The 27,548-nt window shown below is 39.6% G+C and overlaps 1 protein-coding gene across 4 annotated transcripts; it reads left to right on the top strand.

Moving 5' to 3' along the window:
* nadka (NAD kinase a) lies at positions 1-27,548 on the top strand. Of its 4 annotated transcripts, XM_061736671.1 has the most exons (12): positions 1-109; positions 3,115-3,271; positions 6,373-6,447; positions 19,641-19,770; positions 21,208-21,316; positions 21,392-21,477; positions 21,562-21,664; positions 21,759-21,901; positions 22,866-22,965; positions 24,605-24,762; positions 25,336-25,418; positions 25,867-27,548. In XM_061736671.1, exons 2-12 carry the CDS (start codon positions 3,132-3,134, stop codon positions 26,012-26,014), a joined length of 1,275 nt encoding a protein of 424 aa, XP_061592655.1. In that variant the 5' UTR covers positions 1-109; positions 3,115-3,131; the 3' UTR covers positions 26,015-27,548. The 4 variants fall into 4 exon arrangements, with proteins under 4 accessions (XP_061592655.1, XP_061592658.1, XP_061592657.1 ...); XM_061736674.1 differs by lacking the exon at positions 3,115-3,271 and having other exon boundaries at positions 27-109; XM_061736673.1 differs by lacking the exons at positions 1-109; positions 3,115-3,271; positions 6,373-6,447 and adding an exon at positions 12,650-13,021.

The following is a 27,548-nucleotide window of genomic DNA, read 5'->3' as shown; positions in this document are numbered from 1 at the left end:
TGACAGCTCCCTGAAGTAAAATGGTGTAAGGATTTTATCTGCGATCATTCCGACCCGGGTTTGTTCTGCTCCCTCAAGCTTTCCCCGGCCACGGTGGTGGAGAAAAAAGGTAAAATAACCAGTCCTCTCATCATCTCTACGTTCAGCCCAAAGAACCAGTCGTCCGTGTCGTTAGCCGCCTTAGCCGAGCTGGTTGAACTGGATTGTTCCTCCATTAAGTTTAATTACCATTAATACCTAAACCGGGAGGGCAAAGCTCAAGTCTTCATAATATTACAACTATCCCATTGTTTTATGTCATTTGATATAGAGATATACATGTTTGCAGTTGCTCAGCAACTTATTTTGGAGAAAGGAGAGTTAAATGTGCCTTTTTTTTCTTTGTTTTTCAACACTGGTCTGATCTCAACCTTTTTTTTTGAACAGTTGAACAAATAAAAGTAAATGACAGATTGCAATGATAGAAATACAACCTCTTTTAAATAACAAAACTACATTTACAGTGTGATTATTTCCAGTGCAACTGTTTTTATGTTTGCTGTCAGTGAACTTGTGTTCATAGCAACAGGTTTCTCTCTTTATTTGTTCTTGTTTTTTTGCCAACTGTGTAACAATATTCAACATTTTTATCGATATATTTTTGAAGAAGTGCCTATTTGTGCAAAATGTTGTTTAAAAACATAAACACGGTTAAAACCTGTCTGTTATTCTCAGAGGCGACTCTAGAGTTTCTGTGGGCCTCGGGCGAAACTCACAGTGGCCCCCCCAGATAATGAATCAACCTTTTATATAGTAAATTACGGTGGCCGAGACCCGCCATTGCTGAAAATAAAAGTAACGCTGCAAACAGAAACAAACGCCGCTGCAAATAAAAGAAACGCTGCAAATAAAATAAACCCTGCTGCAAATAAAATTAAAAAAAACGACACAAATAAAAAAGCCACAAAGGAAGTGATTTACCGGGGACTATTTTTTTCTGATGCACCGGTGTTTTTATGTGAGAGGAGAAGAAGATACGAAAGGAATTACACGTAGCGACGTTGAACACTAACCTTTTCACTTATTTTCTCGTTCGTTGTTATTCTTATTCCTCGCTCTTCTTATTTTTTCCTTTTCATTTACGTCCTCTTCTTCTTCTCACGTAAAAAACACTGGTGCATCAGCAAAAATAGTGCCCTGTAATTCACTTCCGTTGTGGCTTTTTTATTTGCGTCGTTTTTTTTTAATTTGCAGCAGGGTTTCTTTATATTTGCAGCATTTCTTTTATTTGCAGCGGCGTTTGTTTCTGTTTGCAGCGTTACTTTTATTTTCAGCAATGGCGGGTCTCGGCCACCGTAATCTGACACCATCAAAAAAGGTGAAAGACATTTTTGTATTTTTTTTATTTAAATAATGCAAATTTGTACTGTTTCAGAATAAGATATAAACACCATGGGCACACAATTCTCAATTATTTCCATCCGTGCACCTTAATGGCACATTCTCTAAATTTCTTGCCAATGAACTCTATAACTAAGTTAAGTTTAACTGGACACGGCTTTGATTTTATATCTGAAGAACGAGTCTTGTCCAAGATTTGTTTTATTTTCAGCCTGCTAGCTGAGTAAACAAGTTGATTACAGGTGTCTTTACTGGAACGCTTAACATTAGCAGACAGACTGAGCTGTTTGAGCTAAATTAGATTATGCATTATGTGCAGTACTTACCACTTTATTGATGCATTTTTTGGCTTCAGTTTTTTTTTTTTGGGGGGGGGGGGGCTTTTTTTTCTTACTTTCTTACTGCTGGATGACTAGTGTCTTCATGTTGATAGACCCACTCCTTTGAATCATACTCAGTACGTTTACATGCACTAACAGAGAGTTGAATTGTTGCCTTAATCTGACCGATTTCAAATTTTTAAAAGCCACGTATATACACCTTAGCCGGGCCGAACTGAAGCTCTTTAGATCGAGCTTTTAGTGCCAGATAATCCGGTGTTCTGCCAATCCTGGCTCCCTGCCGAGAAATGCTACTTTGTGGTCGATTTTCAAAATTTGATTGGCACGTCCATGATTTCTTGCACGATGTAAATAATATGGGATGTTGAGTATTTGATCCTTCAAAATACACGACCCATAACATGAATTGCATTACACTTTTGTGAACATTATATGATGATGAGGGAAAAAAAACAATTCTATCGCTTTATTTGATATTCATTCAGTCATTTGCCTTTAATTAACCAGGCAGGTCATTAACAACACATTCTTATTTACAATGACAGCCTGGCAAGCGACAAGGGCCACTTGGGGGAAAAGGAAGTGGGCTAGGGAGTAAAACACAATAAAATTGTAGCTCTACAAAGGTAGAAAACCATTAGGTAGCATTTTTTGGCAAAGCAGCCGAAATTGGCAGAACACCGGTCCTAATTCGAGTTATTTCGGCATGTATATGCAACCCAAGCTGAACCGAGCTACTGACTCCCCCTTCTGGAAGTGACGGTAACAGGAGAAGAAGAGGGAGACTTTGTTTGCATTTTACCTGCAACATGATCAGCTTAGTATGTACAACATTTACAGAGCTGCTGCATCATAAGGGTCCATATGTTTACATGTTGTCGTCCTCCGCACTTGTTTAGTACCGTAATTGTACCGGAAGAATGTCAATGTGAAATCGCTTGTAGCGCCACCTAGCGTGACTGAGTCGAACACACCTCACTCAATAATCGATTGCCGTCTCACGCATGTACACTTGGATTTCTCTAAAACTCCAGTTTAATCCTTAGCTAGATTGTTGCCAATGGCTTGATTTAGATGTGCATGTAACCGCACTGACTGAGCCACTGTTTAAGATGTTGCTCTGCTCCAACAAACGACTGGATCCGCTTGTCATCCAGACAGACACAAGTATGTCAATGGCACACTAATTTTAGCCAGGCATGTTGGAGCAGAGGATCATCCAAAATGGGAAGGACAGTATGCTGTGATGCCCAGAATGGGAAAAACGCCAACTTAAATCCCAAAGTTTGTAGCATTAACTCCTCCATGCAGCTTAGTTTCTGGTTTTTGTCAGGGACTAAAAGAAGCTGGAAATTTGATTCCAGCTTGTTAAATGATTCTTGTTCCCCGTCAGTTTACTTTAAACCCGAGATGGATGCTAGACAGGAGATGCGACTGGAGCCTGCTCCGTTCTGCTGCTCCACCTGTGATGGAGGAGAGGTCTCGGCGCGCCGCAACAAGAAGACCCGCAGTCTAAGCACTTCCTCTGCCACCAGCTACTCTGAATTCAGGTAAATGTGGGTTATATAACCAGGCATGACATCAGTGCTGACATGCCTTTTTGAAACCATAAAATAACCTTCCCTCGTTGTGGTATTTCAGAACAGCTTCTATTTAAATTTGGGTTGCTTTGGAAATGTTTTCAAAACAACCTTGCGACATGATCTGTGTTGCACCAACTCAGCCATTTGAGAAATGTTTGATTTTCGGGTGCAGCTCCTCCTGCCACCACTTAAACCACTTCAATATTTTACAGACGTATTCACACGAGATGTTGTGTAGTTGTCTGTTTTGGTAACTGTGGGGATGTTTTGTTCTGGGGGGAAGTCACAAAGAAGAAATACCTCCTCTAAAATGTTGCAATATACTCCCACAGGTGCATTTATGTTTTAACTTTTATCCTCACATGGAACATGATTCACCAGTGGAAGATGTGGTTTCTTATTTGATAGGTTCAGTTTAAAGCATGAAATGTTTAAGACACAGTTTTCACAGCTGAACATCTGTTTTATAATTTACCCTCCTCTTTTTAAACAGCAGCCATTACGGTGCTGATACCAGTACTTCTGCACATTGCTTATATCGGCCAATAATATCTACCCCCCGATAAATTGTTTGGGCTCTTGTGAGTGAATCCCAACCGTCCTGGCAGCAGGATTTTCCTGATTCACCTGCTTGTTGGACGGCGACCGGACCGGACTTGTGCCCCTGTGTTCTTGGGCAGAACCTACTGTGACTACTTTTACATCAGTCAAAATTCGGGTTATTGCTAATATTCCGGTTCCTGAAACATTCGGAATATTCCGTTTACATGCGTGAGCAAACAGGGTTATCCCTGTATACATGGAAATTAATCATTTGGGATATCCCGATCAAACCAGCGAAACGCGGAGAACGTGATGATGCAATTACCATCATTTCCGCTTCTTCTTCCTGTATCCAAATTCAAAACAAATGCTGTTTTGCGCAACTTTTTGCTCACCTTCTTGTAAATCTCGCTATCCCGGTACTTTCTACCGTCTACAAATGCCAAAATGTTCATATCCTTCATTACATTTATGAAGTGATTAGTCTCCTCCTCACTCCAAAAGTGTGGCGTGGTCTTGCGTTTCGCCGTGTTTAGAAGTACGTCCTGGACTCAAAAGACCAGGATTTCTTGCGAACAGAGCATGCGCAGAAAACAAATTCATGTTCTGTTTGATCGGGATATTCCGTTTGGCGTTTACATGACCGAATATTCAGGTTTTAAAAGGAGTAACCCAGGGCTCATAGACTGTGACTGCGTTTACATGCAGTCATAACCCTTTTAAAAACCTGAATAAAAGCAAATGTGGGTTATTCAAAGGGTTTATTGGTGTTTACATGCCCGTGCAAATTCGGGTTATTGCCAATATTCGGGTTTTAAAAGGGTTATTGAGTGCATGTAAACGCAGTCTGAGAAGCCCTCGTTGCTCCACCTACTAAACAGTCACAAGCTGGTGATCTCAGTGTTGGTTCCAAGCCCAGATAAACAAGGAGTGTTGTTTCAGGAAGACCTCCTGATATTTTGAAGATCTTTTAAAAAATTTGTTTTATTTAATTTAAGATACAGTGTTGTTTTTGTTGCTTTTTGAATAATGGACATGCAAGCTTCCTCTTTTCCTAGATTTCGATCAGTTTTGGTTTTTGTTTGATCTTCCCACTTCTGTTAAGTCAGTTGTGAAATACGTCTTTCTACTTTTTAATGTTGAATTATGAGAAATCCCCTTTTTAGTTTTGTATTTCTTCCGTCACATTGGTAAATGTTATGTAATCCCAAATCCCCCACCAAATAAGTGTTCAGACATGCTGCTCCGTATTAGTTAAATTAAAATCTTTGCCTTCTGCCGTCATTATCCCCCTGGATCCCCTTTTGTGGTCCCTGTGCTAAAAAAATACAGATTTGGTGCTGATTATCTGCTACAGGTAGCTATGAGCAAAATATTGTACTTAACATATTAATTTCCATCGGTGCTGATATTACACTAGCAAATTATGCAGTTTTAGGATCCAATAAATGGCAGATGGTGATTTTAAATGCACTGAATCAGATTAAGAGGATTTGTTGGCTGAATAGTGTGATGCAGCATGAAGAGCAAATTCATTCTGTTGAAGCTCTGTCACGTTGACCCTTCACCTTTAATACATTTACACAGTTTTAACAAAGCCAAAAACAAACACTGCTGTTGAAGTTTTCTGCTTTTTAAGAAAAAAGCTTTATCTGCAGTCGTAAGCAGCAGAGTAGATAAGAATGAGTGTCAATGGTGAATAAATCTGTTGAGCTTATTTCACAATTTTCTAATAGTATTGGTTCTGAGATAAAAGATAAATGTGTATTAACATATTTCACAATGCATCAGTGCACATTTTCCTGGTGTTGTCACAAACTTATTGTACGACAGCAGATTGATTAAAAAGTGTAAAGGGTTTTTTTTTTTAATGATTAAAAACAATTGTGTAGTAATCTAGGAATCTCTAACAGAAGTTATCCAGCTCTACTTGTCTTAAGCCCAGTTTATATCGTCCTGTTAAAGATCTTGAGACCCTGAAATGCGCTAGAAGAGGGTGGGTGAATTACTGGCACGTAGGGCTGGGCGATTTTGGACAAAAATAAAATCCCGATTTTTTTTTTTTTTTTTTTCTCTTTTTTCCTCTTTTTTTTGGTAAAACTACAAAAGACAATGGAATAAATTGTTTCAAATATTGTATCTTTATTTTTAAAGAAAAATAGCAAACAAATTTCCCTATTGGGAATGAAGTGCAATTGAAAGATATTGTAAATCCTCCTTGAGTTTAGTAAAGTGACAACATTTACAATTTTCTTGACCAAACAAAGATGACTAGACGAGCTCTGTCTGTAATGCAGCCAGCTGCAAAAAAGGAAAATCGATTTTCCGATTTTCCTTTTTATAACATTGTCTTGATTAATAAATCCGATTTAGATTTAAAATCGATTAATCGCACAGCCCTACTTGCACGTGTATACCGAAAAAAATCAAAGTAGATGTACTTTTCATCCAGTCGTAAAGCAGCTTCACTTGCATCCAGCTGGAGGAACGTCCTGTATTCACAGCTGTTCATCTTCTCTTCTCAGGAGGACGCATGGACCGAGCCCCGTCACCACATTCGGCCCGAAGGCATGCATCCTCCAGAACCCACACGCAGTAATGTAAGTTGGAAGTTTTTTGGCCTTGATATTTGAACATAAAAAGCTGGTGGTGGAATGTGGGGTCAGGTGGTTATCTGTACGTAGCACCGCCACGGACCGGGATCTGTTGATGGAACCTGGCGTTTGTCCAACTCCAGCAAACCCTCGTGACCCTGAATAGGAAGAAGGGATTACAAATGACGCATAGTCGAAAGGTTCATACATGCTGGTCACTAAAAAAGTTTAAAAAAAATAAGCATCATAGCCTCAGATCACTTTGCACCATCACAAACCCTGTTTTACTATTACTTTTTACTTGGTTTACTGCTAATTATGAGGCACGGCATGCAAACGTATTTTTTACAGTGCACAGCAATTAGACCTTGGGCCTCCACCAATGGTGATTGTCGTATCCCAAAGTATAAGACCTATTTTAGTGGGTCTGTCTTTTCTGTTAAGGGTGCAAAACTCTGGAATTCTTTACTCACTAATTTAAAATTAGAAACGCGTGGCAATATTTTCAACAGAGGACTCAAACTATGGCTCAAATCCAAACAACAGTGCCTACATGCATAGGTCAGGTCTGGTTCTGCTCTTAAATTATGTTGTCTTTGCTTTATATCTTATGTCATCCTCTGATTTTATTGTATATTTTATTGTCTGTACTTTTTTAAAGGCCTCCTGTGGACAAGTGTTGCAAATTAGCATGTATGCTAAAACACTCAAACAGTGCATTTGGTTTGTCCTATGTAATTGTGATGTCCATACCAAATAAAGAAAAATAATAATAGTAATAGAAAGGCATTTATTTAAATGCACAGCGCATATTAATTTACCGAGGTTTACGCTACACAATTCACTGCCATTTGTACCACTGTTTAACGCCAAATAAAACAGCATTTTGCAACAAGGGGCGTAGCTGGGATAGTTTCTGTAGCACAAAGGTCAGAGAAGAAAGTCCACAGTTGCAGGGAGAAGCTGCTCCATACTCGTGTAGACACTACTCTAAACCTCGTAATCATCTATTGACTGGAGGAAATTTCAGGCAGTACAGAATCTCTTTCTCAAAGACATGTGCAAAACCTTTCGTAGTTTTTCTATCTTTGCTCTTATTTATGTGATTTATATTTGTTCATTTAATCTTACCCAGCAAACGCTAACTGAAGTTGACGAGCTGGTTTGTCATTGTTCAGGTGGCGTGAGCTCTGCCTGCAGAGACCTTATCAGCTGGGTGCAGTGACTGACTGGGAGGTTTATTTTCACATGCTTTCAATTCCTGGAATGACAGATTTTTGCAGATATTCTGGGGGGAACAGTAGACCTTCATGACAGCTCGTTGTTAGAAAAGTACATAATGTTTTTTCCTGCCTATCGTCAGACTGTCCGATCCTGTAGGGGGGAAAATAATCGCATGAAGTTAAGCTGAAGTATCTTGTGAAATGTATTGAGTTTATTGAACAACGTAAATCCTGTAAATGGCGTTTCTTGTGACATAAGCAAAAGGCCCAAAGAGATTAAATGTTTTAACTGAGAAGGTTTTTAATTTTAAGCCTCTGTGGCTCACGTTTAACAAGCTGCACGTGTGTCCTGGTGAGCAACAGGCTATTGATTGTCAAAAGATCTGCTTGTTTGCGATGCAGCGCTGGTTGCACTGCTCCTGCTAGACTGCTCTGGTTACTACTGAAAAGAGCTGATTAGAAAATAAAATAAAGTAGTAAAGATTTTTAGGATTTCACCTGCAGAGTTGGAAACTCCCACTGACATAAGTTTGTGTTTACAAATTTCCCCAGTTGAGGAAATTCTGGCCAAATAGTGTCAAATTATTCTTGATTAGCTATTAGTGTATTTACTTAAAGGAGCATGAGGCAGGATTGAGGCAGGATTTATGAAAAAAATCTGTATACGTTTTAAGTTTTCTAGTAATAATGTCAGATGAAGCGTTCCAAACCCAAAAGAATGAGCCCTCTAGTGTATCTCTCCGTTGCCTTGAACAGGCTGTGTGCTGCAAAATGTGCTGCAATTCGGTCCCGAATTTCCCGCGCTGGGCTGCGGATGTGACGTGACATGACGCTGCATGCGCGTTCTCCCCGTTCTCCCGTGCCGGCTTCACTGTTGGCTGCAGTACCCCCGACGGCCGTCGTGGTGAAGGGTGGCGCTAGAGAGTCTCATTTCTTAAAAGGAGCCTCAAGCTCCTTTAATTTCCATGTAAAATAAATACATTTTTTTAAAGGTAGGGTAATCGATTCTTTGTGATTTTCTAACCCAGAACCCTTTTTGTCACATTCAGTTAAAAACCACCAGCTATGGGGTTTTTTGTTTGCGTGTTTGTTTTTCAGATATCAACACATGTTGCATTCCTTTTTAATGGCACAGTTTTAACTTAACTAGGTCATCCATCCACCTGTTCAGTGAGTTTTCCGGCTGGCGTGGTGCAAACTACCTCACCGACACGTGCAGCTATGCATTCTAGCATTCATGCCTGCAGCTATACATGCATAACTGCATGCATTTAGAAGCTAAGGGTGGAAGGTGAAGAATCTCAGGAAACTGTTTCAATCACCACACTGCCACTAAATGCTTATGTTTTATTGTTTAAAAAAAAAAATTGGCAATCCTCTCAAGCACAAAAAATTTAAGCTGCTTTCAGTATTTTTATTAGTTTTACCAAAATCAACAGAAAGCCACCTCCCTGTTGAGATTCAAAATAAAGTCATGGAACATTACGAACATGAATTGTAAAGTCATATTAAAAGTTATTCTCGATTTAACAAGCAAATTAGAGAAGTGAAGTAGGAAGGGGTTATAAGAGGGAAGTTTATCATTCAAAGAAGTTATTTGAAATAAGGGAGGCGGCCTTGAACGTGTGCTAGCTGAATATCTGGAGACAAAACACAACGTGTTGGTTAACTGTTTGACTAAAGTTATTAAATCAGTTGATATCCAAACTGTACAAGAAAAATACCATGAAGAAATGAGTTCTGTTTAAGAACTCACTTTTATTTAGTCTGCAAGAAAACCACACTTCTGTACATCAGACTTTTTTCTTTTCTTTTTTTTTCCCAGGGGACTAATTCAGGTGAACGCTTTTCTTCCCTTTTCTTGCCATTAAATCAGTGATTGAGTCTGACACATCACCTCATTTTTTATTTATTTCCCCTAACCTCTCCGTTTAGGAGAACTTGGTAAACTTATGGGGTTGTCACATAAAATTTCCTCACATCCTCTTGTGTAACTTCCCATCTGAAGCACTTTTTTCCTTCTCGTAGTTGGCTTTTTAAACCAACTCAATGGACTTTCATGTTTAATTTAAAAGGTTTTACAAGAATATGCCAACTACCATTTAGGAGCTGCAGCCAAGAAGCAAATTTCAAGCAAAATACTTAAATCTGCAGGGGCAAAGAAGTTGTATGGGGTCGGTATGCTCATTACTTCAAGATAAATGAGGCAGATAAAAGACCTGGAATTGATATTGATGTTGAGATCTCAAGGAAAGTGAATGAAACATCACCATTAGACTTAAAAACAAAAACACAAGTGGATAATCACAGAATCCCCCCCTTCAGAAATGCTCTGGAGAAGGTTGGCATGTCTTTTTTTTTTTTTTTAATTGTGTAATGGAGACATGTTCATAAATGTAAATATAGAGGGTTTATAAGGAGTGGCAAAACCAAAAAATTCTTCTAGAGTCAGGTTCTTTTAACTGGATAAAACCGAGATTAACTGGTATTGGAGTGATTAGATAAAAGTATAACGATGGAAAGGAACTCCTGATCTAAGTCAAACCACAGGTGGTGTTATGGTCAGTGTTGGGTGTAACGCGGTACAAAGTAACGAGTTACTGTAACGAGATTACATTCGCCAGTAACGCAGTAATGTACCGCGTTACAGTTGTAATTTGGGTAATCACATTATCGTTACTCTAAGACAAAAAACATTACGTTACTTTAGTTACTTTAAGCTTTTCAGCTACATGTAGAACGGGAGAACAGAAAAGAAAATCAAACTTGCCTTTCATGCGTCTTCACGCGTTGCGCAGCACTTGTCTGACAACGTGATTGTACGTGATTTTACGTGATTTTATGGGACTTTACGGGACGTTACGAATACACATTTGTGCTGATCTGGGCACAGCAGTAATAAGGTTCCAACTACAGGACTGTCTCAGAAAATTAGAATATTGTGAGAAAGTTCTTTATTTTCTGTAATGCAATTTAAAAAAACAAAAATGTCATACATTCTGGATTAATTACAAATCAACTGAAATATTGCAAGCCTTTTATTATTTTAATATTGCTGATTATGGCTTACAGTTTTAAGATTAAGAATTCCCAGAATATTCTAATTTTTTGAGATAGGATATTTGAGTTTTCTTAAGCTGTAAGCCATGATCAGCAATATTAAAATAATAAAAGGCTTGCAATATTTCAGTTGATTTGTAATGAATCCAGAATGTATGACATTTTTGTTTTTGTAATTGCATTACAGAAAATCACAATATTGAGAGACAGTCCTGTACATGTTGTTCATTGGCCATCGAGTTATGGTGCAGCTCAGGTGATATTGCGGAGTAATCCAAAAGTAATGTAACTAGTTACTTTCAGCAACCAGTAACTAAGTAGTGTAAGGGATTACTTTTTTTAAAAGTAACTAATATGTAATGGATTACTTTTTTTGAGTAACTACCCCAACACTGGTTATGGTGAGGGCATTCATGGAGCGGGCTCACTGGTGTTTACTCATAATGTCCTTAAACATACTCCTCACGCAATTTAAGACAATTTTGAAGGCAAAGAAAAGGATCATTCTTCAATGGCTGTCGGTGACCTGATCTCAACCCAGTAGAGAAACTTTACCGTTTCAGAGGCCGGAAAAACTTCTGCAGGCAGGAAACTCCGAATCTGCCAAAGATTTGTGATTCATCGACTGCAGAGAATTTTCATCCAAATATTGAACTATTTTATACCCAAAAACATAGTTACGGGACTTTGCTTCAATAATTTTCCGCTCTTGAAAACAGATGTACTTTACTTAAATGGCTGTCATTAATAAACGATAAATGCTATATTTTTGACACCTCTGAAATTAAACAGGAAAATCTGCATTTTGCCACTGTCCAAATACTTCTGGTCCGGTCTGGTTTGTCGTCAGTCGTCACAGCGTTGGAGTCCTTTCTAAACCTCAGGTTCTCCAGGCTTACTGTTTTAATACATGGGTTTGTCTGCTAAAGGCTCTGAACTAATAATGAACAGACTAATCACATCACCACCACATCTGCTGCCGTAAACATCTGTTTGAAACATCTGTCACATTCACAGTGAACTTCCTGTCCCGGGAAATGGATTTCACTCATTAACTGATTACAAAAGTTAGTTACCAACAGGTGAAGTTATGGCAGGACCTCAGTAGCTGTTTTTTATGCTGGACGAAAGAGGCCCATATTCAGTAAGAAAGTCAGTATTTATTTAAAAAAAAAAAAAAAGAAAAGTATAATAAATTCCTGGGTCGACTTGTCACAAGATTGATGATGGATCTTTATAGACTGTAATCCTCTGAGGTTAGATTCCTCCAGAGTTCCCACTTGACTGTACGTTGATGATATGTGAGAACTTCGTCTTATGTAAATAGGATTTTGGACGGACTAAAGCAAAAAAAATGTTATTTAATGTTTGGAAACTGCTGTTTATCCTGGTACGCTGTGATCCGTCTGACACCAGGTGGTAGTTTTAATAGATCTAAGTCTGTTTATGTCATAGAATTAAAAAAGATCAGATCTGACTGGCCTGCAGATCACAGCAGGTCGCTGCCGTGTCTGACCTCACTCCCATCTAGTCCAGTTCTGGAGAGCAAAGCCGGAACAGAAAACTAAAATACTGAACTAACTTCTGTGTATTACTAAAAATACCAGCTGTACAAGTTGGTTTTTGTGTCTCTGTTCAGCACAGAATGCTCCTGAGTCTCTATTAAAACCTGATCTTTATTAACAGAGGTTTGGCTGCATCATGATTACTGTGAAACTATTTGTTTGTGATAAAGACGGCAAAAGTTCAGCGTTTGAATGGAGCTGACGTCGTCTGGTCCAACCCTGCTCTGATTGTTGAGTTAAGAACTCTGAGTCATGTAAGTGTCTCGCTGCGCTGTTTGTTTCAGGTCACTGTTTTGAAGGATTAGCTTCCTTAAAGCTGCACATGGGTTAAAAATAGTAAAAACGGGTTATCTTTATTACAAACAAACCCTTGGGCGGGAGCTGTTTTGGGGATGTCCAGCTTCCTTACACTATTGTACTCGTCTGTACCTTCACGTATTGTGAGTGGTCACCGTGGACAACAGGTGTTATTAAAGGGGATTTGACAGCAAAAGCAGAGAAAACAGTCACAGGTTCCACTTTCTGAGCTGGATATTCATCATGCTGGTCGGTGTCTATGGAAGGGTGTGGAGGTGATGCTGGTCACGTTACGTAAATACTGTCTGGGGAGCATTTACGGTGACCATGTCCACCTGTCTGCACTTCTCTCCGCGGCACTAAACACGTCCTCAAATGAGATGCAACCATTCACTGGTTTTAAAGCCGGCCGTCTCAGTTCACCATGCTCCACAGGTGAGTGATTCCTGCCTCCTTTATTTACTAGACAGGAATATTTCTGGCCAAAAAGGCTTAAGCGAGTACTTCTGCAAGCATTTATGTTGGACTGAATCATTTTTACTTGGTCTGAAAAGGTTTACAGTGGAAAATTTGAATAATTTCATGTTGATTCAATAAATCCAACACGCCTCAAAAGGCAGTGGTTTTTACATAATCATGATTACTTTTTCTTCATAATCAAACAGCTCTAGTAGTTAAGAGTGTAAACGGATGTGAGAACAGAAAGTGGTAGAAAAATGGCAATTAATGTTCAGGACTCAACCAACATCAAAATAAACCGCTACAGACGTAAGTCATTTGATTTGAGTTTTTTTTAATTCGGTCCATTTGGATACAACATAGTACAACATAAAAAAAAGGTCCAATATTTTAAGTGGCACCGAAAAGGTATAGGCTGAAGCCAAGGCTTATTATGCCTACCCTTTTATAAACCTTGACTCAGGAGGTTTTATACAAAACAAAACTAATAATTTGGGTTCAAACATTGAAAAAGAATGGATATATTGGACAAGTAACAAGTAAGCAAAGACAAAAAAAAAAAGACGAAAACAAAACTAAAAAACATACTATAAATTGCAAGAAGTGATAAATTAAGTGGTTCTTGGCAAGAGACTGTACAGCGCGGAGAGCAGAGATTAAGAGTAGGGTGTGTAAAAAAGAGAAAAAATAATAATTTTTTAACATACCAAGTGGCTTACAGGGACCTGGTATGATGTGGTGCTGCTTCACCAACTCCTCGGCTAAACGGCCGCGGAGAGCGGTCATGCAAACACTTGCTTCGATTAGATACTATCATGGTATTTATTATAATATTATCATATCAATGTTTTATATTTATTTAATATTTTATTTTTGAACTTATTTTTGAATTTGGTTACAGTAGTACATAGTTTTAGTTCATTTTCTAAATTATTCCATAGCTGGACCCCCTTTATTGATAAACAGTTGCTCTTCGTATTGGTCCGTACACCCATTTTCTTAAAAATACATGACCCCCTAAGTGGATATTTGGACTCCCTACCTTCAAACAGCTCCTGCATGCAGGGTGGGAGTATATTATTGTGTGCCTTGTACATGATTAAAACTGTATTAATGTCCACTAGGTCCTCCATTTTAGGGTGTTTGTTTTAATAAAGAGTGGGTTGGTTGGAGCAAGGTAGTCTGCATGGTTTATGATTCGTATTGCTTTCTTTTGCAGCATGTATAATGGTTTGATGTTTGTTTTGTAGGTGTTCCCCCATAATTCCACACAATAAAAGTGTGGAAGTATGAGGGAGCAGTACAGTATGTAGAGTGTATTGCTGTTCAGTATGTGTTTCATTTTGTATAATATAGCAATTGATTTAGATATTTTTGTTTTTGTGTTATTGATGTGTAGTTTCCAGCTCAGTCTACTGTCTATGGTAATTCCCAGAAATTTATATTAGTTTACTCGTTCAATCTCTACATCATTTATTGATAATTTGGGATGTGTATTCATTTTTTTGTTGGAAAAGATAATGTATTTGCTTTTGGTGAGGTTCAGTGACAGTTTGTTTACATCAAACCACAGTTTGAGAATGTTAAGTTCCCTTTCCACTGCATGCAGGAGCTGTTCAAGGTCTTTTCCGGCGCTGTACAGGCTTGTGTCGTCAGCAAACAGGACACATTGAAGAAGAGTCAGTGCGTTACATATATCATTAATGTACATAATGAAGAGTTTTGGTCCCAAAATGGAACCCTGTGGAACCCCATGAGTTATTTTCAGCAGATCAGAATCAACATTATTCATATAGAATATGTTGTCTGTCATTAACCATGCTAGGGCGACTCCTCTGATTCCATACCTTTCCATTTTCTTTAGTAATATATTGTGGTCTATAGTGTCAAATGCCTTTTTTAAGTCTATAAAGACCCCGACCGGTTTCAACCAGACATGGACTGATCTACTCTGAGTTCTGATCCGATTCTGACGAACGACCAAAACTGTTTCAGGGACGGTTTGCTGCTTGTTTTTACTGTAGAAACTATAAACGTCTACTTTATCCACCCCTTCAAACATATGGAAGCAACAATGATTAATCTGAACGTATAAATCCTATAGCTCTATTTCAGCTGCAAGAATTTATCAGCTCAGTACCATCTCCAGTTTGAATCTTGTAAAAGTGCAGGAAGTGTATGAAGAAATGAGTGTTTGTATTTGTGTCTCCTTCTGGTCGCCGCCACCGTCTCATAAGTCAACTATTACTAGTGTAGCTCAAACTACACTTGATCAGAGGTGTCAAGTAACGAAGTACAAATACTTCGTTACCTTACTTAAGTAGAAATTTTGGTTATCTATACTTCACTGGAGTAATTATTTTTCAGATGACTTTTTACTTTTACTCCTTACATTTTAAAAACGGCCTTGTTACTCTATTTCATTTCGGGCTTTAAAAAAAAAAACTATCCAGTTAAATTGCTCCATCCGGATAGAGTGAATTTGGTTGTGGTTGTTTCAGATGTTCTTGTCCAGTTTTGTTCTTACATCCGTTCCCTCAGATTCCTGCAACTAAACTTGGATGTACATTCCAATAAAGGTTAGGATAAATGATAACATGCCTCTGAAGTTTGACTTTTTGCACCATTACAATACTTATAGGCAAATAGTCATCATATCTCCTGCTCTCTGAAACACGTGTTAATACTCAATAGTACACATATATGGTTCTTTAATATATTTGCATTATACTAAGATGCATTCATTTCCAATGGCTTTTGTCCTTAATGGCTTTTTTCCCCCTTACATTACTTTTACTTTTATACTTTAAGTGGTTTTGAAACCAGTACTTTTATACTTGAGTAAAAAACTTGAGTTGATACTTCAACTTCTACAGGAGTATTTTTAAACTCTAGTATCTATACTTCTACCTGAGTAATGAATGTGAATACTTTTGACACCTCTGCATAGACATCAAATAGAGTTCTTGATTTATTTTGTTATACATTTTTAAGTATTAATCCATTTCTATGGAAGCAGAAACCATGAACTCTCCTCCTTTTGCATCTAGTGACAAGAGTTTGGTGGGTGACCTGCATGGACTCAGGACAAGACGGTGATGACACTGATGCACATTGATTTTCCATTTTCCTTTCTCACTGAAAGCTGCTTCAGTTTACATTGTTAAGGTCCCTGACGGAGGTTCACGCTCCTTACCATCTAATAATAGTCACAGGTTTTGTTTTTTTTAATTGTTTTGTTTAATGCTGGAATGTTCCTTTTTAATATAATCCTTTTAACAAGCGACACCCATGGAAACTGCAGCCAGACGTCATTCTTGCACCAGGACTGCTGGTTCGGCAAGTTTAAGTCAAAAAGTGAGATAGTAGCATTCCTGGTTATTAGTCGTTGGATTTGCTGTGATTACTCCTCCACCCTGTACCGCTTCCTCTCGTCTTTCAAACACACACTCGCACGCCAAGGTATTATGAGGAGGAATAAAAGATAACTTTGTTTTTACTGCCTTCCTCTAACAGTGTTCTGAAGAGGAAATATGTTTGGTACCAGTAAAAAGTGACACGCAGATCAGTAAAAGAGTGCAAAACACAGTTATAGTTGGATAAGTTTACACTGCGATGAAGTGATGTTGATGTGACGCCAAAAGGCATTTTTGTTTATTGAGATCATTGGATTGAAGCGTGTGGATTATTTATTTTGGATATAATTCATTCGTCATGCAGCATTTCTCCGTTAGTGTGAATGATCTCGTCTCCTGTGCCATTTACCACGTGAACCATCAATAAATATACGTTTATAGCTAAATGGAGGATTAACCAGAGGGGAAAGTTTCTTACTGTAATGAACAGGGATATCAGGAAGTTCCAGTCCATCCTGGTTTTGTTCCCACAACAGAATGATGTCATCATCCACAGAGACACACGTTTCATTGTTTCCTTCGCATCGCAGGGAATATTGCAGCATTGACCCAGTTGTTTTGAGAATCGCACCTGTCCAACAAGGAAGAGCCTCGACTGGGCGGGTCCCGTCAGGCAGTAGTGGGCGGCGACTGAGATGTAGGAAACTTTTTAAGATGAGAGCGCTTTTACCTCGGCAGCAGAATGCAGCAGGGAGGTTTAGTGGGCCAAATATAGCCGCAGTGAGTCCAGCTCTGGAGGTTGTCAGCTGATCCCGGTGCTCAGAAAGACGCTGAGCCTCTCAGGGCTGAGAGTTGCCTCACAGCTTGACCACAAGAAAACACAACTCTGCAGCTGCTTTTGGAAATGTGCAGCGCTCGGGGACGTTGTTAGAGGCAGACCGGGCCGCCGGGACGAAGACGGATCTCTGTTGGAAAAAGTAACGCCATGAAGTTCAACCAATACGTCCTGGAAGACGCCCCGGGAAGCCGCAGTGAGAACAGAGTCTGGAAGTGGTAAGAAAGCTTTTCTGCCTCTTCAGTGAGATGAGCTGAGGTTAAACTCTTGAAGCTGTTCATCAGATTAGACAATTACAGAAAAGTGAAAGCTGCACATTTAAATGTGTGCAGATTGGCAGCCAGTGCGATGTAAAGGTTTGTAGATATTTTCCAGGTGCAGGTTGAGGTTTGGTCAGTGAAAGGTGAAGGCTTGGGCGTGGATGCTTTAGAGCTGGTCGCAGGGATAATGAATGAATAGATCACAGCTTTTCAAATGCAAATAAAGCTTTTCTTTACCAGCCATCGCTCATGTGAGAGCCGGCCTGCCCAGTTTCAGTTTGACATGTTTGGAAATCTCCCATGTTTTCATCCAGACAGATGCAGTTCACTTTGGAAACATTTCTCTAAACTTGATTCTTCTCTTTTTCAAATGTTCCTGTCCTCGCTGCCTCCGTTGCATCAGAACCTCAGGCACTTTTAGCGATGTGGTTTGTGTTGGGTTCAATTGCATGATGCTGAGGGGGGGGTTTTATGAAGAAAAGGGAACTGGAGGTGTCACAACGATGGTGCTTTCAGCACAGGTGGAAGTGTGGCTGCAGCGCTTTGCAATGTTGTCATTAACTGAGTCAAACAGGTTTGATTTTTTTTATTTTTTTTCTCTGAGTGTTTTTATTAGGGGTGTTCTGGGGTTAAAAGCTCAACAATGTGTTGTTTTTTTTTGTGCATCCTGCACAGAGTTGGGTAGTAACGAGTTACATTTACTCCGTTACATTTACTTGAGTAAGTTTTGGGAAATTTTGTACTTTTAGGAGTAGTTTTGAATCACTATACTTTTTACTTTCACTTGAGTAGATTTGTGAAGAAGAAACTGTTACTCTTACTCCGCTACATTAGGCTACGTTGAGCTGTTACTTTTCTTTTATCCCTTTTATCCGCGTACGCGTCAATCTCATGACATCACTGAGTGATTCTTTGGGAAAAATATTTGATTTTGCATGTTTTGTTTCATTTACACAGACTCAAACAGTTTCTATGAGTTCATGGGCTTGTTCTAGTTATGCCTGCTTAAAAAAGAAAAGTACAAAGGCTTGAAATTTTGTGCTACTTGTGCTTAATTTATTTTTTTATTTTGTTATTATTTTATTTATGAAAGCATTTGAATTTACTTTAAGATTATTTTAATTTAAGCTATTTTTTATTAATTTTAATTTATTTTATTATTTTATTGATTTAATTTGCTTGAAGATGATTATTTTGTACTTTTGTCTGTTTGAATGGTTGTGTTAAAAAAAATAAATCATACATTACTCAACAGTTACTCAGTACTTGAGTAGTTTTTTCACCAAGTACTTTTTTTACTTTTACTCAAGTAATTATTTGGATGACTACTTTTTACTTCTACTTGAGTCATATTATTCTGAAGTAACAGTACTTTTACTTGAGTACAGGTAGAAGACCACAGGTCCTCAAGATGTTGGATGAAGGTTCGAGCCGTAACTCCGTCATTCTCTAAAAGAGCCGCTGATCCAACTCAGAAACGCATAAATGCTAGCTTCTGCAGATCTAATTACACATTTACATCAGAGATGATGTTCAGCACTGATCTTGAACTCTTACATCAGAACTACAAGAATAAAAGTGTGTGTTTAAAGCCCAAACCGGTCGATTTTCCAGCCTGTGCTTCTGTAACAGGTATGACGGCGGTGTAACGGACGAGAGCCACAGAAAACTGATGTAAACAGACTTCAGGATTGTTTTTAGATTTGAGCCCTTCGGCAGTTTCCAGTTTTAACTTTTGCTCTTTTTCTCACTTTTTTATCTGGATTCGTTTCAGGCCGCATGAAATTAGTCGAGTCATTTTTACATCACAGAAATTAGCATCATAACGTTCCGCTCTGCACCCGTTCTCCCAAAAGGAATAATACTTCTTAAGAGCTGTTTGAATGGAGTTTTGTGAATGTTTTGATGTCTGAGTTGCCGTCAGTACTGGGTTTGAGGTGAATGACCCGGACGAGGCACGAGGAGCCATCAGAACCAGAACCAGACTTTAAGCTGTCTCTAATTGGATAGGTGCTAAGTGATCCAGTTCTTGTCCATCGGGACCGTCTTCAGTTAGTTAACAGCTCTTAGTCAGCTTAAGTAAGGGTGATGTAAGATTTGCACAAGATTTTTTTAGGTGAAAGTTCTGTTTTTTTTTATTTCAGGCACATTCAGGATCCCGCCAGCCAGAGACTGACGTGGAACAAGCCGCCAAAAAGTGTCCTTGTCATTAAGAAGATCCGAGATGCCAGTTTGCTGCAGCCTTTCAAGGAGCTCTGCGGGTTCCTCACAGAGGTACAATCACAACAACAACACCGGTACAGTCACACAACACCGGTACAGTCACACAACACCGGTACGGTCGCAACTAGGGCTGGGGATCGATTCAAATGTCAAGAATCGATTTGATTCCGATTCTTAAGATTCAGAATCGATTATCAATATTTGATTCGATTCCGATATTGATTTGGGTTAGTGTTATTAAAACTGTTTTTTGAGCTGTTGCATGAATTATATGACTGTAGTTATGCAAAATATTACTACTAGTATTATATTGAGATTAAACAGCAAGTATTGCAGCTAATGATGCTGTAAGGACCAATCAGCTCCCAGAATGCTGATAGAACTGCTTTCAGAAACATCATGTGGGTCAGAATTACCAAACAGATCCAGGGCAGCAAACAGAGACGGATTAAATCAGTTTTATATTTTCCCACATTCCGTTTTTATTTGTCCCATTTTCGGTCTATTTTGGTTTTTAATTTTTGAGCATTTGGTTTTTAGCATTTTTTGCAAATGTAACCCCAAGACAGTATATAAAGTAATGAAATATAGACAATTTATGCAATTATAACCTAACACTTTAATGTTTTCATACCTTTAAACATATTTAAAGGCAAAAACATGGCACCAGTTATTCTCGTGTCCAACAAAACATTCCTTTTTTGGGGATAAACAAAAATATAACAAAACGTTGTAATGTAATGATGAAAAAAAAAATACATAAATAAATAAAAGAAAAAAGAATGAATATGAGAATCGATTTAGAATTGGGAAATCGATTTTTTTCAACACAGGCCTAGTCGCAACAACACCGGTACCACCGACACGTAAACCCAGAGACGAAGCGTCCAGTCTCAGCTGCAGTAACACAACAATGCCGTTTTTAAACGCGTGTTACAGTAATCCCTCATTTTTCGCGGGGGTTACGTTCCAAAAATAACGTGATAAGTGAAATCTGCGAAGTATTTCACTGCTCTTTTGACCGCCGCTGCATCCTGACTTTACCCCGCTCTGTAGCGTCTTGTTCTTCTAAAGCTGCAGTGCTGGTGTGTTTTTTCCAGAGAAGAACATAGTTATGGGTCGTTTTTGTCGCTCTTTTTTTCTTCTGGGCAAAAACATTCTTATAAACCGACATGCCACCATTGGTTATATCTGAGACTGTAATGAACGATTCATCAAAGGGTCCCGTTCTTGAGCTGCTGCTGAAGCTCATTGGCCGTTCTCAGCATTGTTGCTAAGCAACCAACGTTATTGACACAGGAAGTGAAGAAGCGGGGAGACTGTTTAGCCAATCAGAATGCAGAACACGATGCACAAGCAAATCCGTGAAGCAGCGAGACGTGAAAGGTGAAGCGCGTTATAGCGAGGGATTACTGCATTCTTAACCATGAACTCTGCAGGTAAACCACTGATATGATTTTAAACGCTGCCTTTTGTTTGTTTTTGAAGGTCAAAAACATGATTGTTTACGTGGAGAAGAAAGTTCTGGATGACCCGGCTATTTCAGGGGACGAAAACTTTGGGGCCATCACCAAGAAGTTCTGCACGTTCAGAGAAGGTAAGAAGTCGCTCGGCGGGAACCGGGGCCATGCAGGGTTTTATGAGCTGGTTTAACGGGTTTCTTGTTGCCTAGATTTTGACGACATCTCTAATCGGGTTGACTTCATCATCTGTCTCGGAGGAGACGGAACGTTGCTGTACGCGTCCTCGCTCTTTCAGGTATGTCTCTTTTTAGAAAGTCTTTAAGTGTTTTTTTGTTGTTGTTGAATTCTCATCATTTTCTACATTCCTTGTGCTTGCTAGGAAAGCGTTCCACCGGTTATGGCCTTCCACCTGGGCTCCCTGGGCTTTCTCACACCTTTTAAGTTCGACACATACCAGACTCAGGTCACTCAGATCATTGAAGGTACTGATTGTTTTTGAAACTCCCTGCAACTGTCAAATAAACGCTCTTGTTGTTTGCAAAGCTCACGGTTTTACATCTGCTGCTTCTGCTTCAGGTAACGCCGCCATCGTCCTGCGGAGCCGCTTGAAAGTCCGAGTACTTAAAGAGAACTGGGAGAAGAAGGACACCATGGAGGAAAAGAGTATCGTCCTGACCAACGGGGACGTTGAAAGCAGCCGCAAAGCCGTGGAGTATCAGGTAATTTCTCCTGACATTAGTATTCAGATGTGGCGTCCCAGGATCTGTTATGGTGCTTTTCCACTAGTACCTACTCAGCCTGGCTCTACTCGCTTCCACTCGGTTTTGCGCTTTTCCACTAGGGGTCTAACGTGCCGAGTAGATACTTTTTCTATAACTATTCTGCCGAGCTTCTAAGCGGCTGAGTCGGCTGTATCTGACGTCATCACACTACAGGCCACCGATTGGTCGGGGGGTTGGAGTCAGACGTCTGAGAAATCAGTGAAAGAGCCACTCTGACGGTGGATTCTTGTTCATTTTATTCAACAGGCAACGGCAGCAAAAGTCTGTTTCTGATCCAACTCTGAGGTGCAGATGTTCATAAACCTGGTGCTGAGGAGAGAATTAAAAAGGGATCTAGACGGGCGATAAGGAACGACCAGATCTACCAGGAGCTCTGTCACTTCATAGCTGCTCACGGCTCCAGCTGACTTTTCAGCAGCGCAGAGAAACATTAAAAAAATTTAAAAGCATCGCCGCTTGAAGCTTCTCTGCCTCTCATTTTTTTAACTTGATATCGAACACAAGCCACAGACGCAGCAGCACATATATCATCTCCTCCAGGTTCTACATCTTTAGTATTGTTGTCTTCTTCGTTTAGATCACACAATCAAATGTCACAGCAGCTTCGCTCCAACCTCCTACTTCTCTTCTGGGTATTGAATTGTTATGGAAAAGAAACCAGGCCAAGTTGAGTTGAGCCGAGTAGGTACTAGTGGAAAAGTGTCATTAGCTGCTCAATCTCAAGCTGTCGTCTCTCTGAACATCTGTGTTCCTGAAGAACAGCGTGAACAAACGCTGACATCAGTCTGACTGTCAGGCTGGCCTTCCCATGAGCAACGAGCCAAGAATGTGCTGCTTTCTAGTCTTTCTAGGACATCATGTGCATGTTTTCTTTAGCTGACGTCAAACCCGTGTGTCTCAGGTTCTCAACGAGGTGGTGGTGGACAGAGGACCCTCCTCCTACCTCTCCAACGTGGACCTGTACCTGGACGGACACCTGATCACCACGGTGCAGGGAGACGGTGAGGGAGCCGACCACGACACCTGCTACGCAGCCTTGAAACGAGTCCAGACTTGCTGCGCTGGAGGCGCCGCGTGTCGATAAGCTTCTAAATACTTAGTAGTGTAGTTTAGTCTCTGCAGCTCTGGCTGCCCTTCACCGTTCTGCACGCTCTTCTCCCACTTTAACGTCATCATGTTTACGTGGTGATGGACTTCAACATTTCGAGAGTTGCAATGTTCCCATCTCGGTTTGAACTCATCACCTTTTTTATTTTTTAAACTTTGTTTAAGATTTTAAATTTTTCATAAAGACAGGTACAAAAACATACATGAACTACAATATAAAAAATGGTATGTACAATAAAGGAAGTGATACCCTCAGCAAAATGTAAAGTCAGAGCACAGAGTATGATAACAACAACAAAACAATCAAGGAAAAAAAGAATGGACATTACTAATAACCAGGGGTGGGTAGAGGAGCCAAAAATTGTACTCAAGTAAAAGTACTGTTACTTCAGAATAATATGACTCAAGTAGAAGTAAAAAGTAGTCATCCAAATAATTACGGTACTTGAGTAAAAGTAAAAAAGTACTGAAAAAACTACTCAAGTTCTGAGTAACTGTTGAGTTTTTTTAACACAACCATTCAAACAGACAAAAGTACAAAATAATCATCTTCAGGCAAATTAAATCGATAAAATAAGATAAATTAAAATTAATAAACAATACCTTAAATTAAAATAATCTTAAAGTAAATTCAAATACTTTAATAAATAATAAAATAAATAAAATAATAACAGAATAAAAAAATTAATTAAGCACTAGAACTAGAACAAGCCCATGAACTCATAGAAACTGTGCGTGTGTGTTTGAGTCTGTGTAAATGTGACAAAACATGCAAAAAAAAACATTTTTCCCAAAGAATCACCCAGTGATGTCATGAGATTGACGCGTACGCGGATAAAAGGGATAAAAGAAAAGTAACAGCTCAACGTAGCCTAATGTAGCGGAGTAAGAGTAACAGTTTCTTCTTCACAAATCTACTCAAGTAAAAGTAAAAAGTATAGTGATTCAAAACTACTCCTAAAAGTACAATATTTCCCAAATCTTTCTCAAGTAAATGTAACGGAGTAAATGTAACTCGTTACTACCCACCTCTGCTAATACTAGTAGTTACTGTCACACATGACGCGTGGAGATCAGAAGAAATGAAGCATGGTGGTTTTTTAAATCGGTAGGCAGGATTCAATGATTATGGGACTGCAGACAATTGGATATTATCTTTAATGTGTTTCAGGAAAGGATTCCACAATTTAGAAAAGGTTTTATCAGAGCCTCTCATGGAATGCTTTATTTTCTCTAGTTTCAAAAAATAATGTAAACCCCTTATCCAGTGAGTACAGGATGGTGGGTTAGGGTTAGGGGCCTCCTTCCATTTGAATAAAATGAATCGCCTGGCGAGCAGAGTGGCGAAAGCGACGCAGTCAGCCTCTGCCTTTGACAGTAGAATTGTATCTGGGGGAACGCCGAAGCTGGCTATAGATGGGCACGGAGAAATTAATTTATTAAGGCAATCAGAAATTGTTCTAAAAATCTGAACTCGTCACCGTTTGTACGAGCTGCCACCTCCCCGAAGCTCACGGAAACATGTCTCCTCAGGTGTGATCGTCTCCACGCCGACAGGCAGCACGGCGTACGCCGTGGCGGCCGGCGCCTCCATGATCCATCCCAACGTCCCGGCCATCATGATCACCCCCATCTGCCCCCACTCGCTGTCCTTCAGACCCATCGTGGTGCCCGCCGGGGTGGAGCTCAAGGTAAAACATTAAAACAAGCAGTTAGTGTTTGGAGTTTACTTTAAAATGCTGTCTTCCTGTTTATTATCTGATTATCTGGTCTGATTCACCGCACGAATCGGCACAGATTACTTTTGTAATACTGTATTTGACCTGGTCTTTGTACGTTTTGACCGTATAGAAACCTAATTCTCGTCAGTTGTGCGAAATAGGACCTGGAAACTGGCATTGTGGCATAGAATTGTCAAATTGGTTTAATTCACTGTACGAATTGTGACAGATTACGTTTGTAATACTGTATTTGACCCGGTCTTTGTACGTTTTGACCGTATAGAAACGTAATTCTTGCCATTTTAAGAATGAGATGTGCACCTGCTGTACTTTACTGCCCTTACTTTTTAACAACTTGTGCTTTTTATTATTTTACCTCTTTTCTTATCATTTTATTTCATTTTATTTGTTATTTACTGTTTAATTATGTCTTGCTGCTTTTATTATTTATTATTGTACCTTGTGTTGAATTGTGCTATACAAATAAACTTGCCTTGCCTTTATAATTGTAATTTAAAGCTGCTCTCCTTTGCTTCGTCTCAGATAATGCTGTCCCGCGACGCCAGAAACACGGCCTGGGTTTCATTTGATGGCAGGAAGAGACAGGAGATCTGTCACGGAGACAGGTTAGTCCACATGCCGGGCACTTGGCCCCGCCGCGGCTGCAGAAAGCTCTCCAACCCTCACACAATGAAGGTGCAGCGGCGTAAATGAAGCAGAACTGAGGAGAGGATCAGTTAACTCCCTCGGCAGCTGCATCAACACTTGCAGGCTTTGTTACGTAACCTTATCAGGCTGCTTACCTGGCCCCGGGCCAGCCGCTTCCCCGCTGCCGCTCTGCACTTCCCTTCATGTCACGCAGCCGCACTTAATCACCTTCCTGGTTCTTGGAAAGAGCTGCCTTTTATTCTTCTACAAAACCCCAGTGTTTCTTCACAAGGAAATCAGCTGGTCTAATGTCATGTTGCTGTTTTTCTTTTCATTGCACATACCTGGAGTTTCTCTTCCTCATTCTGCTTCGAGCCCCGAGAGACAAAGCCTTGATTATCTCTTTTCTCTCCATCTTTCCTCCAGCATTACCATCACCACTTCTTGCTTCCCCGTTCCCTCCATCTGTTTCCGCGACCCGGTGAACGACTGGTTCGAGAGCCTGGCGGAGTGTTTGCACTGGAACGTGAGGAAGAAGCAGAACTACCTCAGCTCGGAGGACGAGGAGTTCTGAGACCAAAGGTCTCCGGGACTCGTCCTGGTTTTGAGCTTCGCCGGCTTCCGGCTCCAACATTTACTAGAAAAATCTTACTAAACCTCACTTTTAATCGCTAAGGGAGGCGTTTCCTTCACATTCAGGAGAGCACGGTCTCTCCTGCTGCGTTTAATGTTTAAATAAGGGGCGAGCTGTGAGTCCTGCAGTAGACAAATAATTAACATCAGGCCATTTTAAAGTAAACAGAATTGAAATGTTTAAAAGTATCTGGTTTGCAAAAACTGGCACTACCGTCCTACCTGTGTGCAGCGTTAATGAAACACATGTCAAACCTGAGGTTGGTGTGGAACCAAAGTGCACAGAGTTAGATTGTCGGTCGGTTTTTTGTTCCAGCCCTTTTCATATTTACTTGAATATAAACGCCAGTTCTCGCCGCGCAGGCAAAGACTGAGATGCGCTTTTTCTGGAGGATGAAATTTAAAAATAAATAAAATCCTGCTCCAGTTTTGGAGAAACAAAGAATGATTTTAAGAAAATGATACATTCAGGGGCCCAACTGTACAGACTGTGCCTTAAACTGCTATTGTATTGACCGAAATATGAATTTTAGGTTTACATCATTTTTGTCACACACTTGCAGAAATCAGTGATTTTTATCGTTCCTGTCTGCAGATCTTGATTGAAAAAGTTACATCAGCTGTTGAGTTGAACGTTCACTTCACGCAGAGATGTCCTCAGTGTCTTTTTACCATCTGGTTTTAAAGATGTCCTTTAAGCCATAGCCAAACTTTTTAAATCGTGTTTTATACGCCGATGCGTCTGTGGGCGGAGCCGCCGTCTGTCGTGAATGTCGGTGACTTGTTACAGAGTCTTGTTTTTGTTGTTGTCGTTTGCTCTTAAGCGTGCCGGCGTGCAGCCTGCGCTGTAAACTTTAAGTGACCTACCCTGCAGGTCCGCTTGGACGGATGTCGGCGCGTAAACCGAGACGCGGTGAAGAGACCGCCGAAGGTCTCGACTGATGAAGAAGCTCTAAAAAAAAATATTAAAAAAAAGCAATCATTCCTCTCACACATGTATATAAATGTAACTTTAAAAAGTTGTATTTTGTAAATTCCATGTTTATTAACTGGTTTATAATGTATTATTAATGAAAACAAATGTATTTGGTACTTCTTTTTTTTTTAATTTGTCAGTTTTTGCTGAAGAGGAAAAGTCTGTTTTAACAGTCTCGTATCAGACTGAAGGTCGTGACGTTTGTACGAAATACATTCCAACACAAAGTGATCGGTCCAGTTTCCGCAGATCAATACTGGCTGCTTTGTCACCTCCGATGGTCTGAAATGTTCTCTAATCATGTAAATTAGATCTTTGTAAAGTCTAACTTCTCTTCTGTGAAGCATCGTAGACTTTCCTCTCAAAGTTCCTTCCTGTTTTGTTTTGTTTTTTTAAACTGAAAACATGTAATTCTAACTTTTGTATCAGAAAGTTTATTAATGTGTGTAATATGCTATTTTTTCCAGTAACACTTTAATAAACAGAGTTTATGCAGGAA

The sequence above is a fragment of the Cololabis saira genome, chromosome 12, assembly GCF_033807715.1.
Source record: "Cololabis saira isolate AMF1-May2022 chromosome 12, fColSai1.1, whole genome shotgun sequence".
NCBI classification, from domain to species: Eukaryota; Metazoa; Chordata; class Actinopteri; order Beloniformes; family Belonidae; genus Cololabis; species Cololabis saira.
Note: the sequence above shows the minus strand (reverse complement) of the source record. Positions and strands in the feature narration are given on the sequence as shown.